Consider the following 16207-nt stretch of genomic DNA (forward strand, 5'->3'; position numbering starts at 1 on the left):
TAAAAGGCTGTCGCCTGTCGTCTCAAAACTACGATTAAAGATATTAATATCTTTAATCGTGCTCAAAACGAGCGCTCGCTTTTCGCCGAGTGTTGTCTATACTCTATAATATATATTATACATCAGTGCATTCGTGTATGAAATTCTGCAGTGTAACCATGAACGAAATTAATTTTTTTTTTGTGACTTGTGAACCAACTGGACTCCATAAATACATTTTAGTATTTTACGGTCTTGAATCGAATCGCTCGTTATATTCCGAATTTTCGACAATTGCTATAGGGGGGGGGGGGGGTAGTCGTCAGCATAGATAACATATCAGTTAGTCGACCAGTTTGGCAGATCCTTTGGCGTTCGGCGTGTTCTGTTGGTAAGTTGGTTAGCAAATTAGTACACAATTTAACACAAACGTAAGGCACTAGCCACTAAGGCATACGGAATTGCGGAAGTCGGAGTGCCGGACACTACAGAGTTTTTTATTATTTTGTGTTAATATTTTGCGCATTCGTACTTTAATATCAAAATATACACTTATATTAATATTAGGATGAGTAAAGAACAAGAGAAAAACACGCTCATGAATGTGGCTGAGGTGAGAAATACTTTTTTTTCAATAATTTTAAATCTCTGTATTCATTATATTATAATGTTAAGGCTTAAATGTACCTATGTTTCGACCATGGTATCGATTGCTATGTAAAACATTGCATGATATTATTTATAGTTACTTGCATGGCGTAGCACGTAAAATATTTATAAGTTAAGACCATAGAGATTTGTAATATTGTTTATAACACTTGATAATGGTTTTTAATTATATAATTAGATTACTTTGTCGAACATAAAATAAGTATAGGTATACTACATAATTATACAGGGTACTCTGGGTAACTTGAAGTTCACAGAAGAAAAAAAATTGACTCATCAAAAATTAGTTATCAAAAAAATATGTATATCTAAAAAAAAAGTTTAAATTAATTTAGGTAGTAGTTTACATTAAAGAAATAAAATATATATATATATATATTATATACCTACATATTATTTTTAAAGAATTGGTCCAAAGGTTATTGTTATTATTTATTTTTATTTAAAACATTGTTCTCTATTCTATTTTCTAAATAATCGAGTGGTTTAAATTAAATAAATCTTCCATACCTTTATTGGTTTCAATTTATGTATGTGATTTTTCTAAAGTAAGTATTGCTTTTTTACTTGGTGGTGATCTTTGATTTCTTCTTTATCTTTATTCTGTCCAATATATCGGAGTCGATATCGTCTTATACATATTATAGTACTATCTACATGTATTTAGTTCTAAATTTGGATAAGAAAAAATTGAAACCTTGTTTAATTAATTTTCGAGTTCACAACATTATTTTGACATTAAGTGTTATTGTTATTTGAAGGAGAATTTTATTTGTTCGAGTTATCGAGAATTTCGAGTTACCGAGAGTCGACTGTATAAACTTTAAGATTGGGAATAACTACTAACGAGTGTATGCGGTTATGTGGCTGTGACGAAAGTTCACAACAAATGTCAAGTATTAGTTTGTTTGTAAATAATTAGTACAACTTACTAAACAAGTATTAAGCCTGTTCTACACTAAACCAACACAGCGACAGCACTACAAATTATTAGTTTTATAAAATAATTCACATTGATGCATATCTGTTGCATGTACATACATAAGACACTTGCCCCCCCCCCCGGACAAAAAATATTAAAAACTTGTAACTCAATAAATATTACCATAATATAATTATTATCTTTACATTTGAACATTTTTTATTTTGACCCCCTCTAAAATTTTACTTATGGGCGCCCATGTAGTACATATTGTTTCCATGACGTTTTCTTCAGTTTTTATTGATTGTCTAAAATGTGTATTTTGTTTGATTATGTAAATTATTTTCGGGTAGTGCATATTATTTTAATATTGTGACATTTGAAAAAATATTTAAAAAATGTATCCTTGTGATCAATAATTGCCGACAAAGAAAAATTACTTTCAGGCTTCCTTTGTTTTTCAAAATGTCATCAATGAGCTATTTATAGAACTTTTTAAAATATTTTTTTGTCTAATATCTTGTTGTTCTTCATCTTCAATAATTGCCGGTTCAAAGGGGGTAGCTGCTCCGGGTGGCAAAATTGTTTAACGGCGAGAACAAAAGTTTTGAAGTTTTCTAAGGAAAAATGATTAATTATTGAAAAATGAAAAAAATGTGCTCCACAATATTAATAGTTATATAGGTACTAATAATGTATTAACTAGTATAACTAGTATAATACAACTCTACCGCTTACCAGTGTTAATATGTAGGTAGTGAGTGTTCACCCGTTCACCGTATTATTCGAAAGGCCACATTATATATATATATAGCATTCGAGCATTTCGAGCCGACACACTTCTATTTTCATTCACATTATTTTCGAGAATTAATTGTATACTCGTAGGTACCTAGTAGTACAACAATAATATTACCTATGTAGTATGTTTACCGTTTACTTACAGGCTTACAGCAGTACACACACCGACGACATCGCGTTTATTGTTTTCCCAGAATTATAATTCATTGGATTATTAAATTTTATACTTTCAAATGATTTATTTGTGCTACACTACTAAACAATTGTTTTTATTTCACTATCCCCTCGTTAGGGTACGTAGTAATCATACTACGTTTATATGACAATTAAAAAGGTTTAAAAATTCAATCAGTTGTATTTTTTGTTCAAGTAAACGGAACTATCATTTATATTTTGAATTTTGATAAGTGATAATATAATCCATTTATTCAGGTTTTATTTTTATTACTAATGTAAGTAATAAATTATAACGTATCACTTTTATATTAGACTTACACAGTTACAAAACTCGTCGAGCAATAATTAGGTCATATCATAATAAAATTGTTTTTAATTGAATTGCTTAATTCGTATTATGTAAACGTAGTAGGAGCCGCCAAGACAACTTCATTACAAATAAAACGAAGTTAATATTTTCTTACAACGGCACAACGCTTCTTCTATTTTAATAGTGGAAAGAGCATACATTTGTGTTAGGTTTTGTTAAGTAGCCAAGGCAAAAAAAAAACAAACTAATTATTTCTAAGACGCATAAAATTCTAAGTTTCTGTTAAACCGAAAAAACTAGCATAAAATAACTATACATTTATAATCAAAAAATGTATAAATTATTACTTATAGCCGTAAATGAAAAAAAAAAAATTAAATATATTGTCGACTATATTGTATTATATAAACAAAAACAATAATGACAAATATAATTTCGCGATTCATACATCATATCATATTATATTATATACTAGGTATAAGCTTTTAGTAGTTGTGAAAAACCTAATTCATAATACTTGTAATTATAATTTTATTTCAGACATATTTTCTTAATTATTTTTATTCTAAACTATATCTACTTAACATTTTTTTTAAACACCTATAGTAATTTTAACGGTGTCATTTTTAATAAAATTTATTTTTTATAATGCATTTTTTTATGTGTTAAAAATAAACTAAAATGGAATCAATTTTTATTATATATGGTAAATATAAAACAAAACGTTTACCAAATATAAACAATATATTTAGAAGTATGAGCTGTGGCTCCAAAGTCAGAATATTATACATTTGGCAATCGCTGTATCAATTTTTTAGGGTTATGAGTTTGTGTTCCAGTTGATGGATAATATATCAGTATGGGCACTGGATAATTATAATTTATACAAATATAATAGTTACTTATATTATGTATCAAATACATGTTTAGTTTAAGTATACTTTATTATTTTATAAAATTAGATAAGTTTAGATTAAAAATGTTAGATATATTAAGAAATTTAGAAATAAGTAAGTATATTTATTGGGTTTTCTACTATAAGTTACATTTTAGTATTTGTAAGTAATTAATTTTGTTTTTTTTTTTTCAAAAATAATTATGTTAATTTAGGATAAATTACCAAAAGTTGAAAACAAAGAACTAAATGAAACTGAAAAAGCTATTGTGATAATGCCAAAAGGCAGTAAACATTTATTAGCAAATAAATGGACATTTTGGTTCTATGAACAAAAGAGTACAATTTGGGAAGAAAATCTGCATGAAGTATCTAGTTTTGATACTGTTGAAGATTTTTGGTGGTAAGTTTTCTATATAAATAAACAAAATTTAAGATGTAAAATATTCATAAATAATAAGTATAAATTATACATTTAAAAAGTGCCAATATTTGATTCTTAGTATAGATTTATTTAATTTTTATTACCTATGTAATTTATTTTAAAAGTTTACTTTTGTTAAAAAAAAAAAAAACAACAAGACAAAATAATAATACTAAATATTTTAGCTTAATTAACCACATTAAAAGTCCAAGTCAGCTTTCATCTCAAAGTCATTACAGCTATTTTAAATATGGAATTAAACCTAATTGGGATGATGTAAATAATATTGCTGGTGGACGGTGGTTATTGGATTTACCACAACAAAAATTTCATCTGGTAGATGAATACTGGAAAAAAATAGTAAGGAATAATTATTTTTCTATTTAATTTTAATTTATAAATATTATTACTTTTAGTTAATGAGTATGATTGGTGAAGTGTATGAGAGTTCTGAAATTAATGGAGCTATAATTAGTGTACAGAACAAAGGAATTAAACTATCAGTATGGACAAAAAATGCGTCTAAAGATAATAAGAATAACATTATGGCTATTGGGTATGTAACAAAAACTATTTTTGAATATATCTACTAATAGTAAACTATAATAAAGTTTACCTAAGGTACAATGAACAAACTTATGAGCAACTTAAAACTCTTTTACAAAGTTTAAATTTTGATAAAATTGTAAAATCAGGCATAAAATAACATACGAAAATGAACAATTAATATAGATACTTGCAGTTTTCAGCATAATTGTTAAAATATTTTAACTCTTTTCAAGCTGTTATTAAGTATTTGAGTTTTAGATTCTGAACGAAGTGATGAGTGTATTGATTTTACAATGATGTGTGTTTTTTTGTTTTTTGTTTTTTTTTTTTTTTGTGTCTGTGTACAGCATAACTAGTCGAAATAATGCTCCAATTTCAAACTATGGGGGTGGTTTCCGATGTAAAAGTGAATATCCTTGGTGCATTATAGAGGTAAAAAGTTAACATTTTCTAACAGTTTTCAAAATAATCGAGAAAAACAAAAAAAAAATGACGGAAAAACGGCTATTTTTACGCAAATCCAGTTTTCGACCAAATCGATTTTTTTTATGGTTGTAATTCAAAAACTAATCACTGAAAATACTTGAAATTTTCACCAAATGTTAATGTCAGTGGCATCTGTATATAGTTAAATTTTCAAAAATTTTTGACTTTTTTGAGTTATTTATAGACCACTGAAATTTTCGACTTTTTTGAGAAATTTATTTTAAAGTGTCGATAAAAAATTTTTGGATAACCAAAAAGTTTTGAAAATTTAATACAAGGTTCCTTATGAGTTGCTTTTATTGTAGCTAAAAAAAATTAAAAATCGTTAGTCACAATTTTTTTTATAAGCGTTTATAGTTCAAATTTTTACAAAATCTGTCGAAAACGCGAAAATTTGCTAGTAATTTTGAAATTGAAAAATCATAAAATTTTTTGTGTTCATAACTAAGGATTAAAATTATAACACTAAGTTTTCCATAAGTTTTCCTTCAAGTAGCTATAGAGAAAACTCATAACATCATTATAGGAAAAATTTTATGTGCGTTTGAATTTTAAATTTTTACGAAATAGCATAACAATAACGATTTATCCTCAAACGATTTTAAATATTTGTTTTATTCAAAAAGTATAAGTAGTAGATACTTGAAAATTTTACCAGTTATTTAGTTTGGCATTTTCCTTACATGATTTAATTTTCAAAATATTTTGAGTTTTTTTGAGCTATTTATAGACAACTGAAATTTTCAATTTTTCTGAAAATTTTTTTTTGAAGTGTCGATAAAATTTTTTTGGCCCTATCAAAATACTTGAAAATTTTATACAAAGTTCCTCATATGTTATTCTTGTGATTAAAAAATTATAAGAATACATAGGCACAATTTTTTTTTATTAGCATTTGAAGTTCAAATTTTGACGAAAATTCGTCAAAATTATGAATATTTGCAAATTATTTTGTAGGTATAATTCATAAAAATGTTTGTATAGGTAGCTAAGAGTTGAAAATTAAATACAAGATTTTTCATAAGTTTAGCTTACAATAATTATAAAAGAACTTACATTTTGGTGTATTCAGGCCATTAAAACATAAACCACCTTTTTCACCAACCACTGGAAATTATATCCTAGGCTGACAAATCATCTTCGCTCAGAATCGTTTTTCGTATACAATGATACCTATCATTGCATTCAAAATTAAACTATCCTAGTTCGAGGTCCACCCCACCCCCTAATGTACAGCAGAACGGTACCCACTTACCCGCTTTTTTTTTTTAATTTCTGTTAAAAATAAAATTTTAAATGTAGTACAAAGTTCATTATAAGTCATTATTATAATCATTTAAAAATATTAAAGATTTTCTCAACTTTGTGTTTGTAAGAATTTGACGTAATGCATTAGAATTTATTAGTATAATAGATTTTATGTTTCTTAAACTAGTAATTAACAAATTTAGAGGATTATTCAAAACATTTAAATAATTAATATTTTTTAGATTCTGATTAGAACGATTAAAATGTATTTATTTTACCATAATGTGGTTTTTTTTGTGTATATGTTTAAGTAGTCAATTTTTAAATTTAGGGTAATTAGGATAGCAAATTGGATTTAGTTGGTACATCAAAGAAGTCAAAATTCTCATACTTTTTTTTTTTATAAAAAGAATAAATAGGTAATTAAGGAAAACAGGAATTCTTATACTAATCCAATTTTCAACAAAATTGTTTTCGTTTTCTTAGTTAACTCGAAAACAAATAATTGTAGAAACTTGAATACATTTTTATCAGTTGTTTATTTTTTCTCTTTCTATTTATGATAACAATTTTAAAATATTTTGAATCGTTGAGCTATTTATAAGCATAAGAAATTTTCGATTTCTAGCTTTTTCTATAAATGTCAATTATAAATTATTATAAATTTATTGTCATAATATTATTAATTTTATAAAGATTTAAAGTTGGAAAAAATCTTAAAAATGTACAAATTATATTTTGTAGTTAGAAATTCATAAAAAATTGTGATTCAATTTATTTATTTAAAAAAAAATTTACCAGAATTTAATTAGAAATTAGAAATGTAGAAACTAATTTCCAATTTTTTACAACTTTTGATATTCATCCTTAAAATAATTATTTTTTCTCAATTAATTTTAATGTATAATTGTTTTAAAAAAAGTAGGTTCTTGAAATTTTCAATTTTTTATAAAAATAAAATAAAAATGTATTTACTTGGTTGAAATTCTTGAAAATTTAACACAAAATCCCACATTAATTGTACTTATATCTGTAGAAAAACCAATAGATTTTAAATATACAAGCACAATTTTTTTTATATGATTTAAAGTTAGAATTTTGATCCATAAAAATTGCATTAATCAGCAAACTAATTTGTAGTCAGAAATTTATAATACATTTTTGTATAATATTTAAGTTTTGTTAATCAATTCAAGATTCTTCATAAATAGTTCATATTGAAACCATAAAATATAAAAATTATATAAACACAATTGTTTTTATTAAGTTTAAATTTTAAAGAAATTTCTTTTGTAAACAATAAATAACAGTATTAATTATTTTTTTAAATGTGTTTAAGAACATTATTATTATTATTATTATTAAAACTTTTACATATATTATAATATTACTATAAATTTTACTACTTGTAATGATATTTTCTATTTATACTATGAATTTATTTTTTCTGTTGTATGGTATTACAGAAAGATAATATTCGATTTTGAGTTACAGGAATTGATATAGTATGGTATAAATATATATTATTAAAATTAATTAATGAAATATAAATAATATAATAAATATTAAATAAATTACTTTAAAATATTTTTCAAATGATATACTTTTTAATATTCGCTGTCAGACTGTCACTTCTCTAAGTTGTTTTTCTGTATATAATTATACTTATGTCATTGAAATCAATTGAACTCGGTGAGTTATCATAATAGTGAACCAGTTTACTTGTAATATACACCAGTCACCAGATCAATGTCCACTTGTCCATCTTTTTAAATTTTGTGATTATTATTATTGTGGTTTACATTAAAATATTATTTTATTTAAATTGTAGAAAGAAAATAAAATACGTTTTGGGCACACAAGATATAAAGATGGTTTATGAATCTCTCACGAGAACAGAAAATAAACGAAGATCATCTACAAAACCTATGTTTAACTTGTAAATTATCAAAGTTGAAAAAGAAATGTTTTAAAATTTTTAAAAATAAAAGTGAAAGTTTATTAAATTAAGTTTATTTAAAGTGAGTTAAATATAAAAGAAACAATTAACAGAGTTGAATTTTTTTTTTTTTTTTAACTACCTACCTCTATTTATGCATATAACAACAAATCTTGGTTTGATTTCCTTTCCTAAGTAGTTGATTATTAATTGTTTTTTTCATGATTTCAATTATAAAATTGTTCTGTGTTGAATTTTGCTAACCACATAACGAAGCTATTAAGGTCAAAGTGAGGAAGATGTAGATATTCATACTCTATTTGACCAATCTATTTCTATTACGATAAACTGTAGCATTGTTGTTGTAAATCCATTATGTTATTTTATCTATAATAATATGTGTCATGGTGTACATAATATAATGTTCATTGGTGGTGCTGTGCAGCATGCTGAACTAAAAAACAGTATTTTAAGTTTGCAAATGTTTCAATCTGCTGTTGTGTTGGTACCATAATCACAAATTCGTGCAGTTTTTTATGAACTGTTCAATGTAAATGTCAAAATATATTTTTTTGATACTATAATATAAAAAATAATATCATAACCATATACCTAAAGAGAAATAAGTGTTTATAAGTTAAAATGTATTATTTTTATTTTTTACATTATTGTACCTTACCTAACCTAACTATTTTTTCCAACACAACCTATTATTTGTATGTTAATTAATTTAAGTAGTCATATATATAATGGAATTGTAGTTTTATGTTCTCACTAAATGACTAAAACTAGTTGTAGAAATTTTCCTAAAAATCTTTATAAACCAGATAGTGTTCAGTTTAATTAAAATTAATTTTTATTATTTGTAGAATATATTGTAATTAGTAAATTTTAAGTATTTAATGTATTATGTAATACATAATATTATGTTCTGTACGGCTGTATGATATATTGAAATTTATTTTAAAAGTTAATTATTATTTTAACATTAACAATTTTTTATTATTAATTAGCAATTTTATCTTCTGATAAATTTATCAGATTTACTATTTTGTTTTTGAAAAAAAAAAATTTTCAACTTAAAAAGAGGTTATTTTATAGAAAATAGAATCTATACTTGCCAATTGGTATAATTTGGGAGTATAAAGTAAAAGTATAATATAAAGGATTAAAAATTATCAAATAATTGCAAAAATAAAAAAAAGAAACGGAAAATAAGAATATTTTCACCAATTTAGTTTTATGCTACAATTCAATGAACTGAAATGTGACTTTTTCATTAACTAATCAAATCAACAGGTTATGGTATATTTCAAAATATTTTAATTCTTTATAGATATTTGAAAATGCTTGATTTTCTTGATTTTTTTTTTTATTAATAATACATTTTTTTATTTAAACGTCAAAAGGCATTAACATACTATTAAAAGTAACGTTTTTGTTTTTACAAAAATATGTAAATTAATTATTAAATTTAAGTTAAAATGTTTATGTATATAAATTTCAAAATATGTATGCAAGTTTGTAGTAGAACATAATAGAGAAAACAAAAAATCAATACATTTTATAAACATTTTTATTTTTTACTAAATCTATATTCGTTATTATATCATTTTATTCATGAAATCAGTAAAACCAATCTCTACTTAAATAACTTTAAAAATATCAAATTTTATTTATTTTACCTAACAAATATTTACAATTAAATTTATTTATTCAATTATATTTTAAATAGTTGGTGACCGAAATGGCCACTCTATCACAATTAAAATATTAAAAATATAAATCAGTCTCATACAAATGATTAACAAAGTGGATATTTGTTATTTATGAACATGTCGAATAACTAAGGAATTTAGCTTATACAACATCGATTACGTTTTAGTTTCATGTTAGACTTTTCAGCAGTTTTATTGGAAGTTGCTATGTAATGGGAATATTCATGGTCCAGTCTCTCTGCTCCTTCTAGCTGTAACTTTTTAGCAGGTCCTTCAATAGCAAGAACACATTCTTTTGAACATGCCCAATGTTGAAATGGAACACAGGTATTTCCCAGATAAGGAGTTAGAAATGTTACCGTACTATAACCTATAATTGAAAATAGAACATGAGTTTTTCATTATGTAAATAAAAGTATTTATTTATAATAACCTGGTTTTGAACAATTAGTTGCAACATTACAGAAGTTACAGATATTGTAATTAAGATAAGTCAAAGACATATAATGTTTTAAGGATTCTGGGATTTCTTGATTAAAAAAGTTAATTCCACTTGAAAATATATGTTCAACACAAATGTCTAAAAGAGATGAAACAGCTGGTTTTAAACCTGTTTCTCCTCTTATCCAATGATTTTTCCAAATCTCTTTACGAGCTCTACAATTAAAAATAAATATACAATATTAAAATATTTTAATAATTAATTATTTCCCTAAAAGCTACAAAATTACAATTACCTATGATCGTAATCGGTGTGATACCACAAAAAAAATGACTTGAAGTAATTACGATTACCCAGTCTATAAACTAATTCTAAATGATTCATGCTTGTTAAAAATCCAGGTAATGCTTCAAGTTGGTTATCATCAACATATAGTTCTTTCAAATTTACACAAAACTTTAGAGTAAAAGGAATTGATTGTACAGTTAATAAGTTGTCAGTGAGTATAAGCACTTCAAGCTTTGATAGTCGACCAATTGCACTTGGTATTTGACGTAAGTGGTTGTGTTTGAGAGATAAAATTTTAACATTTGGACATTGAAATATCTAAAAAAAAAATTAAATGTAAAATAAATTTAATATTTAAAACATTAACACATAGAATAAATATGCACACTTTTATAAATTTTGAATAATTAAATTACCTCAAATGGAAGCTTGCTGTCATCTATACTTTTTAAAATATTGTCCAAATACATTTCAACAATATTATATCTTTGCAGATACCTTGATAATGGTGTGGAATAAGGAATATTTAATGATCTGCGATACTGATTTAATTCAATTTTCAAAAATGTCAGTAAACGTAATGGATAATTTTCTATAGCTTCTTCTATATAACTTGGACCGTCTAGTAATGGATTACCTAACTATAAATAACAAGTATAAAATTAAATTATGGTATTAAGAAGTACTTAATTACTTGACAAGAAAAAATTTAACTTTTAAATTATAAATCTAATATCAATTACTGATTATTAAAAATTTGTTTTTGTGTAAATATTATCAGAATCTAGTGGTTAACTCTGAATTATCATGGTTTTACTTACATTTAATAGGACATTTGAGTTCACGATATGACCCTCATTACCCCGTATCACAGCTTTTAATTTTCGTTTTATCTGAAAAAGCACAATTAGTTATTTTTTATGTACAAATTTAAAATAATTGTTCGTACTCTTGAAAGAGTATTATTTTTAAATGCTCAATATTGTATTATTTAAACAATGATAATACCGCGTTATGTATATCTCAGTATTTGTTATTTAATTCATAACTACTCAAACAAAAATATTTTTAATTTTGTAGAAATGTATATATCCAAGTTGAATAAGTTAGGTAATAATATTATAGTATGTATAATATATATTCAAAAATAAACGTATATGTAATTCAGTAATTACTAATTAATAAATAGCCAATTTATTTATCATATTTATTCTTAGTCAATTATTCCAAAAGACATGGGAGTACAATAAGGAAATACATATTCTTTTTATTGACTTTCAAAAGGCATATAATAGTATCCATCGTATAAGCCTGGTAAATATTCTTAACTTTTTACAAAAATAAGTAAAGCTGATTGAGACTAGCATTATGAAAACATCCATTAAAATAAAAGTGGGAGATACAGAAACTGATATCAGTGAATTATAGTCTATGACAGGTTAGGTTGCAGGAATCCATGCTACCTGTCCTTTTTAATATTGTACAAGAAAAAGTGATAAGAGAGACTAGTATTAGATTAATATGAGTCGTCCGTGTCATTGTAAGTATATTTGGACGATTTAGTCCTCATAAATATATCACACTATAGCTTAAAAACTATTCAACCGATTGGAGAAAGCAGCTAAGAAAGTTGATTTGGTAATAACTAATAAATAAAAAAAAAAACAGAGTATATAGTCGTAAGGAGAAGCAATAGTACAGGAAAATATCCTTCATTAGGAGTTCAATAAAGTCAAGTAATTTAAATACCTAGGTTTGATATTGACCAGAAAAAAAAATGAAATTGAGAAGGAAGTGGCAACACAAATTCTCTTGGGAAACAAATGTTTTTGCAGGTTCACAAAAATATTAGAATCCCAATCCCTGTACAAGAGAAATAAAAGTAGTTATATTTTACGCTAGTACATCCTATAATTGAATTACTTCTGGAGTAAATCCATTAATATTAAGAAAGATGAAAGAAAAGAAATTGTTTTGGAGAGAAAAATCCCAAGAAAGATATCCGGTCTAGTAAAATACGAAGAAACTTCTGAATGGAGAATACAAAAAAAAATAAAGAATTAGAGTAACTCTTTCAGAAACCTAACGTATTTGACACAATCCAGAGCAGAAGATTACAATAGGCTGGGCATGTCTTACGCCAGAATCCATTATTACACATAGTAATGTCAGAGAATCCAGAAGGGAAAAGGCCTCTTGGACGCCCTCGATTGTAATAGGAAGATGTAGAATCTATAAATGGAGAACCATACTGGATAGTAAGAGTAGCAGACAAAACCCAAAAAATAGAAATAGCCAATTTAATTTTTTTTTAAAAACAAGGTATAACCCACCCAGTTCATCTTGGCCAATGGCGACCGTTATGATTACGATCTTATAATGTTAAGTAATACCAACTATGGTGGTAGTTTGTGGCATCAGCCGATGAACTGGACGGGTTATAAGTATGGTTTTTTAGTAAAATAGGTAATCAATATTTTTGAGTCTAATCCAGCAGTACAAAATGATGAACAACCAACATATAAGTTAATACACGGTTAATGACAATATTAACTATCTAACATACTACAGTAAATAATATCTAAACCTTTTTAAACATTTTGTTTAAAACAAAACATCAAAGAACATTAATTCATACAAATATTTTAAGATGGATTATGACAAAGATTGTTTAAATATTAAGAATAAAAACAAAACAAGTCATTTTTTACTAGTATTCAATTGTTGTATAAACTATTTATTATTAATATAAATAGTATTACAGCTGATGTCAGTTAAGTAAAGAAACAATAGAATAGAACAAACTAAATAAAGTAAATACATAGGTAAATACCTATATTATGGTATAACACATAAAATAAATTTGTTATTTTTATTAATTAGTATTTGTGGCAAAAATAATATTATTTTATATTTTATGTAAATTGTAAATTATTATAATTTTGGTACCTGTCATAATTATTGTCCTAAACCATGAAAAATATGGAACCTTGCACGTACACAGATAATTTAAAAGATTTTAAAGTAATTTTTATCTGCTTTAATGCCTTATGATTGTTTTATAACTGTATTGACATTTTTAAATGTTTTTTTTAAAGATAGTAGAACATATTATATACGAGCAGTATATAAAAAAAAAAAGGTTTAGATAAGCATTAAATAAAATATTATAGGTCTTACCACATAATTTGGTGGCGAGTCAGATGTCACGAGGTTATTATTCTCACCCGGTGTACATTCAACTTTATAAATTTTGAGGACCCCATCAGGCGATAATAAGTATGTCAATATTTCATGCCATACGCTAATCTTGTTGCGTATTTTGATCCTGTCAATGAGATTACATTTACTACCATAACACATGGAAGTAAACTTCCTGATCATATGGTACTCATAACCATTGAACTTGATGTCCATTGAAACTGCACTTTTATTTTGTACACTGCGAATGATACTGTTGTGTTGTTGCAACACCTAGGAAAAAAATTAATGTGTTAATCAATAGTTGTCTATGAAGATACTAAATTTTAAGACACCAAACGTGACTTGCCATCGATTTAGGACCAGACCAAAGGTGCACAGTAATTATAAATTTAGGTTTTTAAACAAGTAACAATAATAGAAAACAGCTGCTCATGTCTAAAAGCTCTGATATTATCATAAATAGGTTTTGGTTAGTTTTTGAGCAGAACTTGTAACTAAGTAATGCGTACCTACCGCATTTGACTCCATGTGTTCAAGAGTAAATTTTAAATGAAATTTAAAATGAGGAAAAATGTAAAAAACGTTACACCGTGTCTACAGGTCGTTAATGGCGAAATCAAAAAAATATTATTAGTATACTCACTCAAACGGTGTGCGAATGTCGTAAGGCGAATTACTTCGGAAGTTGTAGATTAGGTGTACGATCGCACTGGTGATAGGTAATAAATTGTCAATATTATCAACCGACACGACAACATACCGTCGGACAGCATTCGTCCATCAAGAGCAATGTTTTCCGCGTGGACTGCCTCCGATACTTGACGGACAAACGGCATGCAAACCGAACGGCAAGGGGGGGCGCGGAAGAATCGAAAAAGACTCGTGAAGGGAAAAATATCGACTCACGTCCGTTGATCGATCGCCGTTGCGGGTACAACAGCTTTACGATTCAAAATCAAATCACAATTTTATTATGACCGATCACAATAATAATAACGACGATTGCCATATAATATTATTATTATTATTATTATTAAAATCGTTGTACAGTTATCGCTGCGACGCGGAATGACAACGGCAAACTGCAGTGTTGCGCCGTTGCGCGCTGGACGCTATGTGGTGAGATTGCGATACAAATCGGACTATCGGAGACCACCGACACCGCCGCCGCCGCCACCACCACCTCTGACGACCGACACACGCACGACGACCGACGATGACTATGACAATAATCGGCGGCTGATAAGAAAAAATAAATAACAGGATAACGACACTGTCGCGGACGTGTATTACAGTAATCATTATTGTACGACGATTAAAAAGAACAATTATTTCCTTTACCCGTGACTAACATGGTACGCCGCGGTCGTCACCGACATTTTATCCATAAGGGCAAACATTGAGCTTCACCCACTCGGACAAAACCTGCCCCATATTATGTTTAATTTTCCTTCTTTTTTTTTTTTTTTTTTTTGTTTTTATTATACTCATTAAAAATAAATTTTGATATTTAATAGGTAGGCACTTATTTTATAACATTATCAATTAACATTAATGTGGCCTATGACCTCCGAAGTTCCGTCTTGCAATAATATTAAATTAAATGATATCCTATTCCTATACACGCAAACAATACACTCGAGCGTTGGAGAGTAACTTACAATACTATAAGTTAGGTACAAATACTATTTAACGAAATCTCCCTTTTTAAATGATTCGATGGTGATTTTATTAGATTTTAATTTTAATAGTAATTTAAATTATTTTTGTGATAAAATTATACTCGTTACTCACTTTTTTTTTCAATACATTTTAACCAATTGAGGTATAGAAGTTTATTAAAAATGTTATGCAAATATACCTGTCATGAATTCTGATGACATCAGACCACAATATTCTGGCAACATTTTCTCAATATATAGCTATATTTCACGATTATACAAAAAAAATAATGCATTTTTAATAACTAATAAGTACCTACCTAGATAGGTAAGGTAGTAATTTTAAAATTGTTTAACATAAACAATGCATTGTTGTTGAAAAATAAAGAATAATGTGATTAAAAATGTTGATATATCTTCTTTGGTTCTTAAATGAACATTTTACATAAGTTAGGTAGGTAATAATATTATTGTTCATTGCCGTGTCATTATTTA

General features: G+C 26.2%; 2 protein-coding genes across 2 annotated transcripts; one reads left to right on the plus strand and one right to left on the minus strand.

The window, feature by feature from the left end:
* Positions 1-341: 341 nt before the first annotated feature.
* LOC114125194 (eukaryotic translation initiation factor 4E-1B-like) lies at positions 342-8513 on the plus strand. Its single transcript, XM_050207802.1, has 5 exons — positions 342-592; positions 3969-4156; positions 4363-4537; positions 4594-4733; positions 8292-8513. Exons 1-5 carry the CDS (start codon positions 548-550, stop codon positions 8401-8403), a joined length of 660 nt encoding a protein of 219 aa, XP_050063759.1. The 5' UTR covers positions 342-547; the 3' UTR covers positions 8404-8513.
* A 1444-nt stretch (positions 8514-9957) lies between these two features.
* LOC114125190 (uncharacterized) lies at positions 9958-15213 on the minus strand. Its single transcript, XM_027988733.2, has 7 exons — positions 14695-15213; positions 14028-14321; positions 11669-11740; positions 11264-11488; positions 10855-11165; positions 10551-10774; positions 9958-10487 (listed from the first exon to the last, which is right to left on the minus strand). The coding sequence occupies exons 2-7, from the start codon at positions 14262-14264 to the stop codon at positions 10255-10257; spliced, it is 1302 nt and encodes a 433-aa protein (XP_027844534.1). The 5' UTR covers positions 14265-14321; positions 14695-15213; the 3' UTR covers positions 9958-10254.
* Positions 15214-16207: the final 994 nt, after the last annotated feature.

Source organism: Aphis gossypii, chromosome X (assembly GCF_020184175.1).
Source record: "Aphis gossypii isolate Hap1 chromosome X, ASM2018417v2, whole genome shotgun sequence".
In the NCBI taxonomy this organism is placed as follows: domain Eukaryota; kingdom Metazoa; phylum Arthropoda; class Insecta; order Hemiptera; family Aphididae; genus Aphis; species Aphis gossypii.

Excerpts from the sequence above, each read along its gene's own strand:
- LOC114125194 (XM_050207802.1), top strand. The coding sequence starts at position 548 with ATGAGTAAAGAACAAGAGAAAAACACGCTCATGAATGTGGCTGAG. Across the intron at positions 593-3,968 it reads CGCTCATGAATGTGGCTGAG|GATAAATTACCAAAAGTTGA; the intron begins GTGAGAAATACT and ends ATGTTAATTTAG. Across the intron at positions 4,538-4,593 it reads ATGAATACTGGAAAAAAATA|TTAATGAGTATGATTGGTGA; the intron begins GTAAGGAATAAT and ends TATTACTTTTAG.
- LOC114125190 (XM_027988733.2), bottom strand. The coding sequence starts at position 14,264 with ATGGACATCAAGTTCAATGGTTATGAGTACCATATGATCAGGAAGTTT. Across the intron at positions 11,741-14,027 it reads ACTCGCCACCAAATTATGTG|ATAAAACGAAAATTAAAAGC; the intron begins GTAAGACCTATA and ends GTGCTTTTTCAG. Across the intron at positions 11,489-11,668 it reads ACTCAAATGTCCTATTAAAT|TTAGGTAATCCATTACTAGA; the intron begins GTAAGTAAAACC and ends TGTTATTTATAG.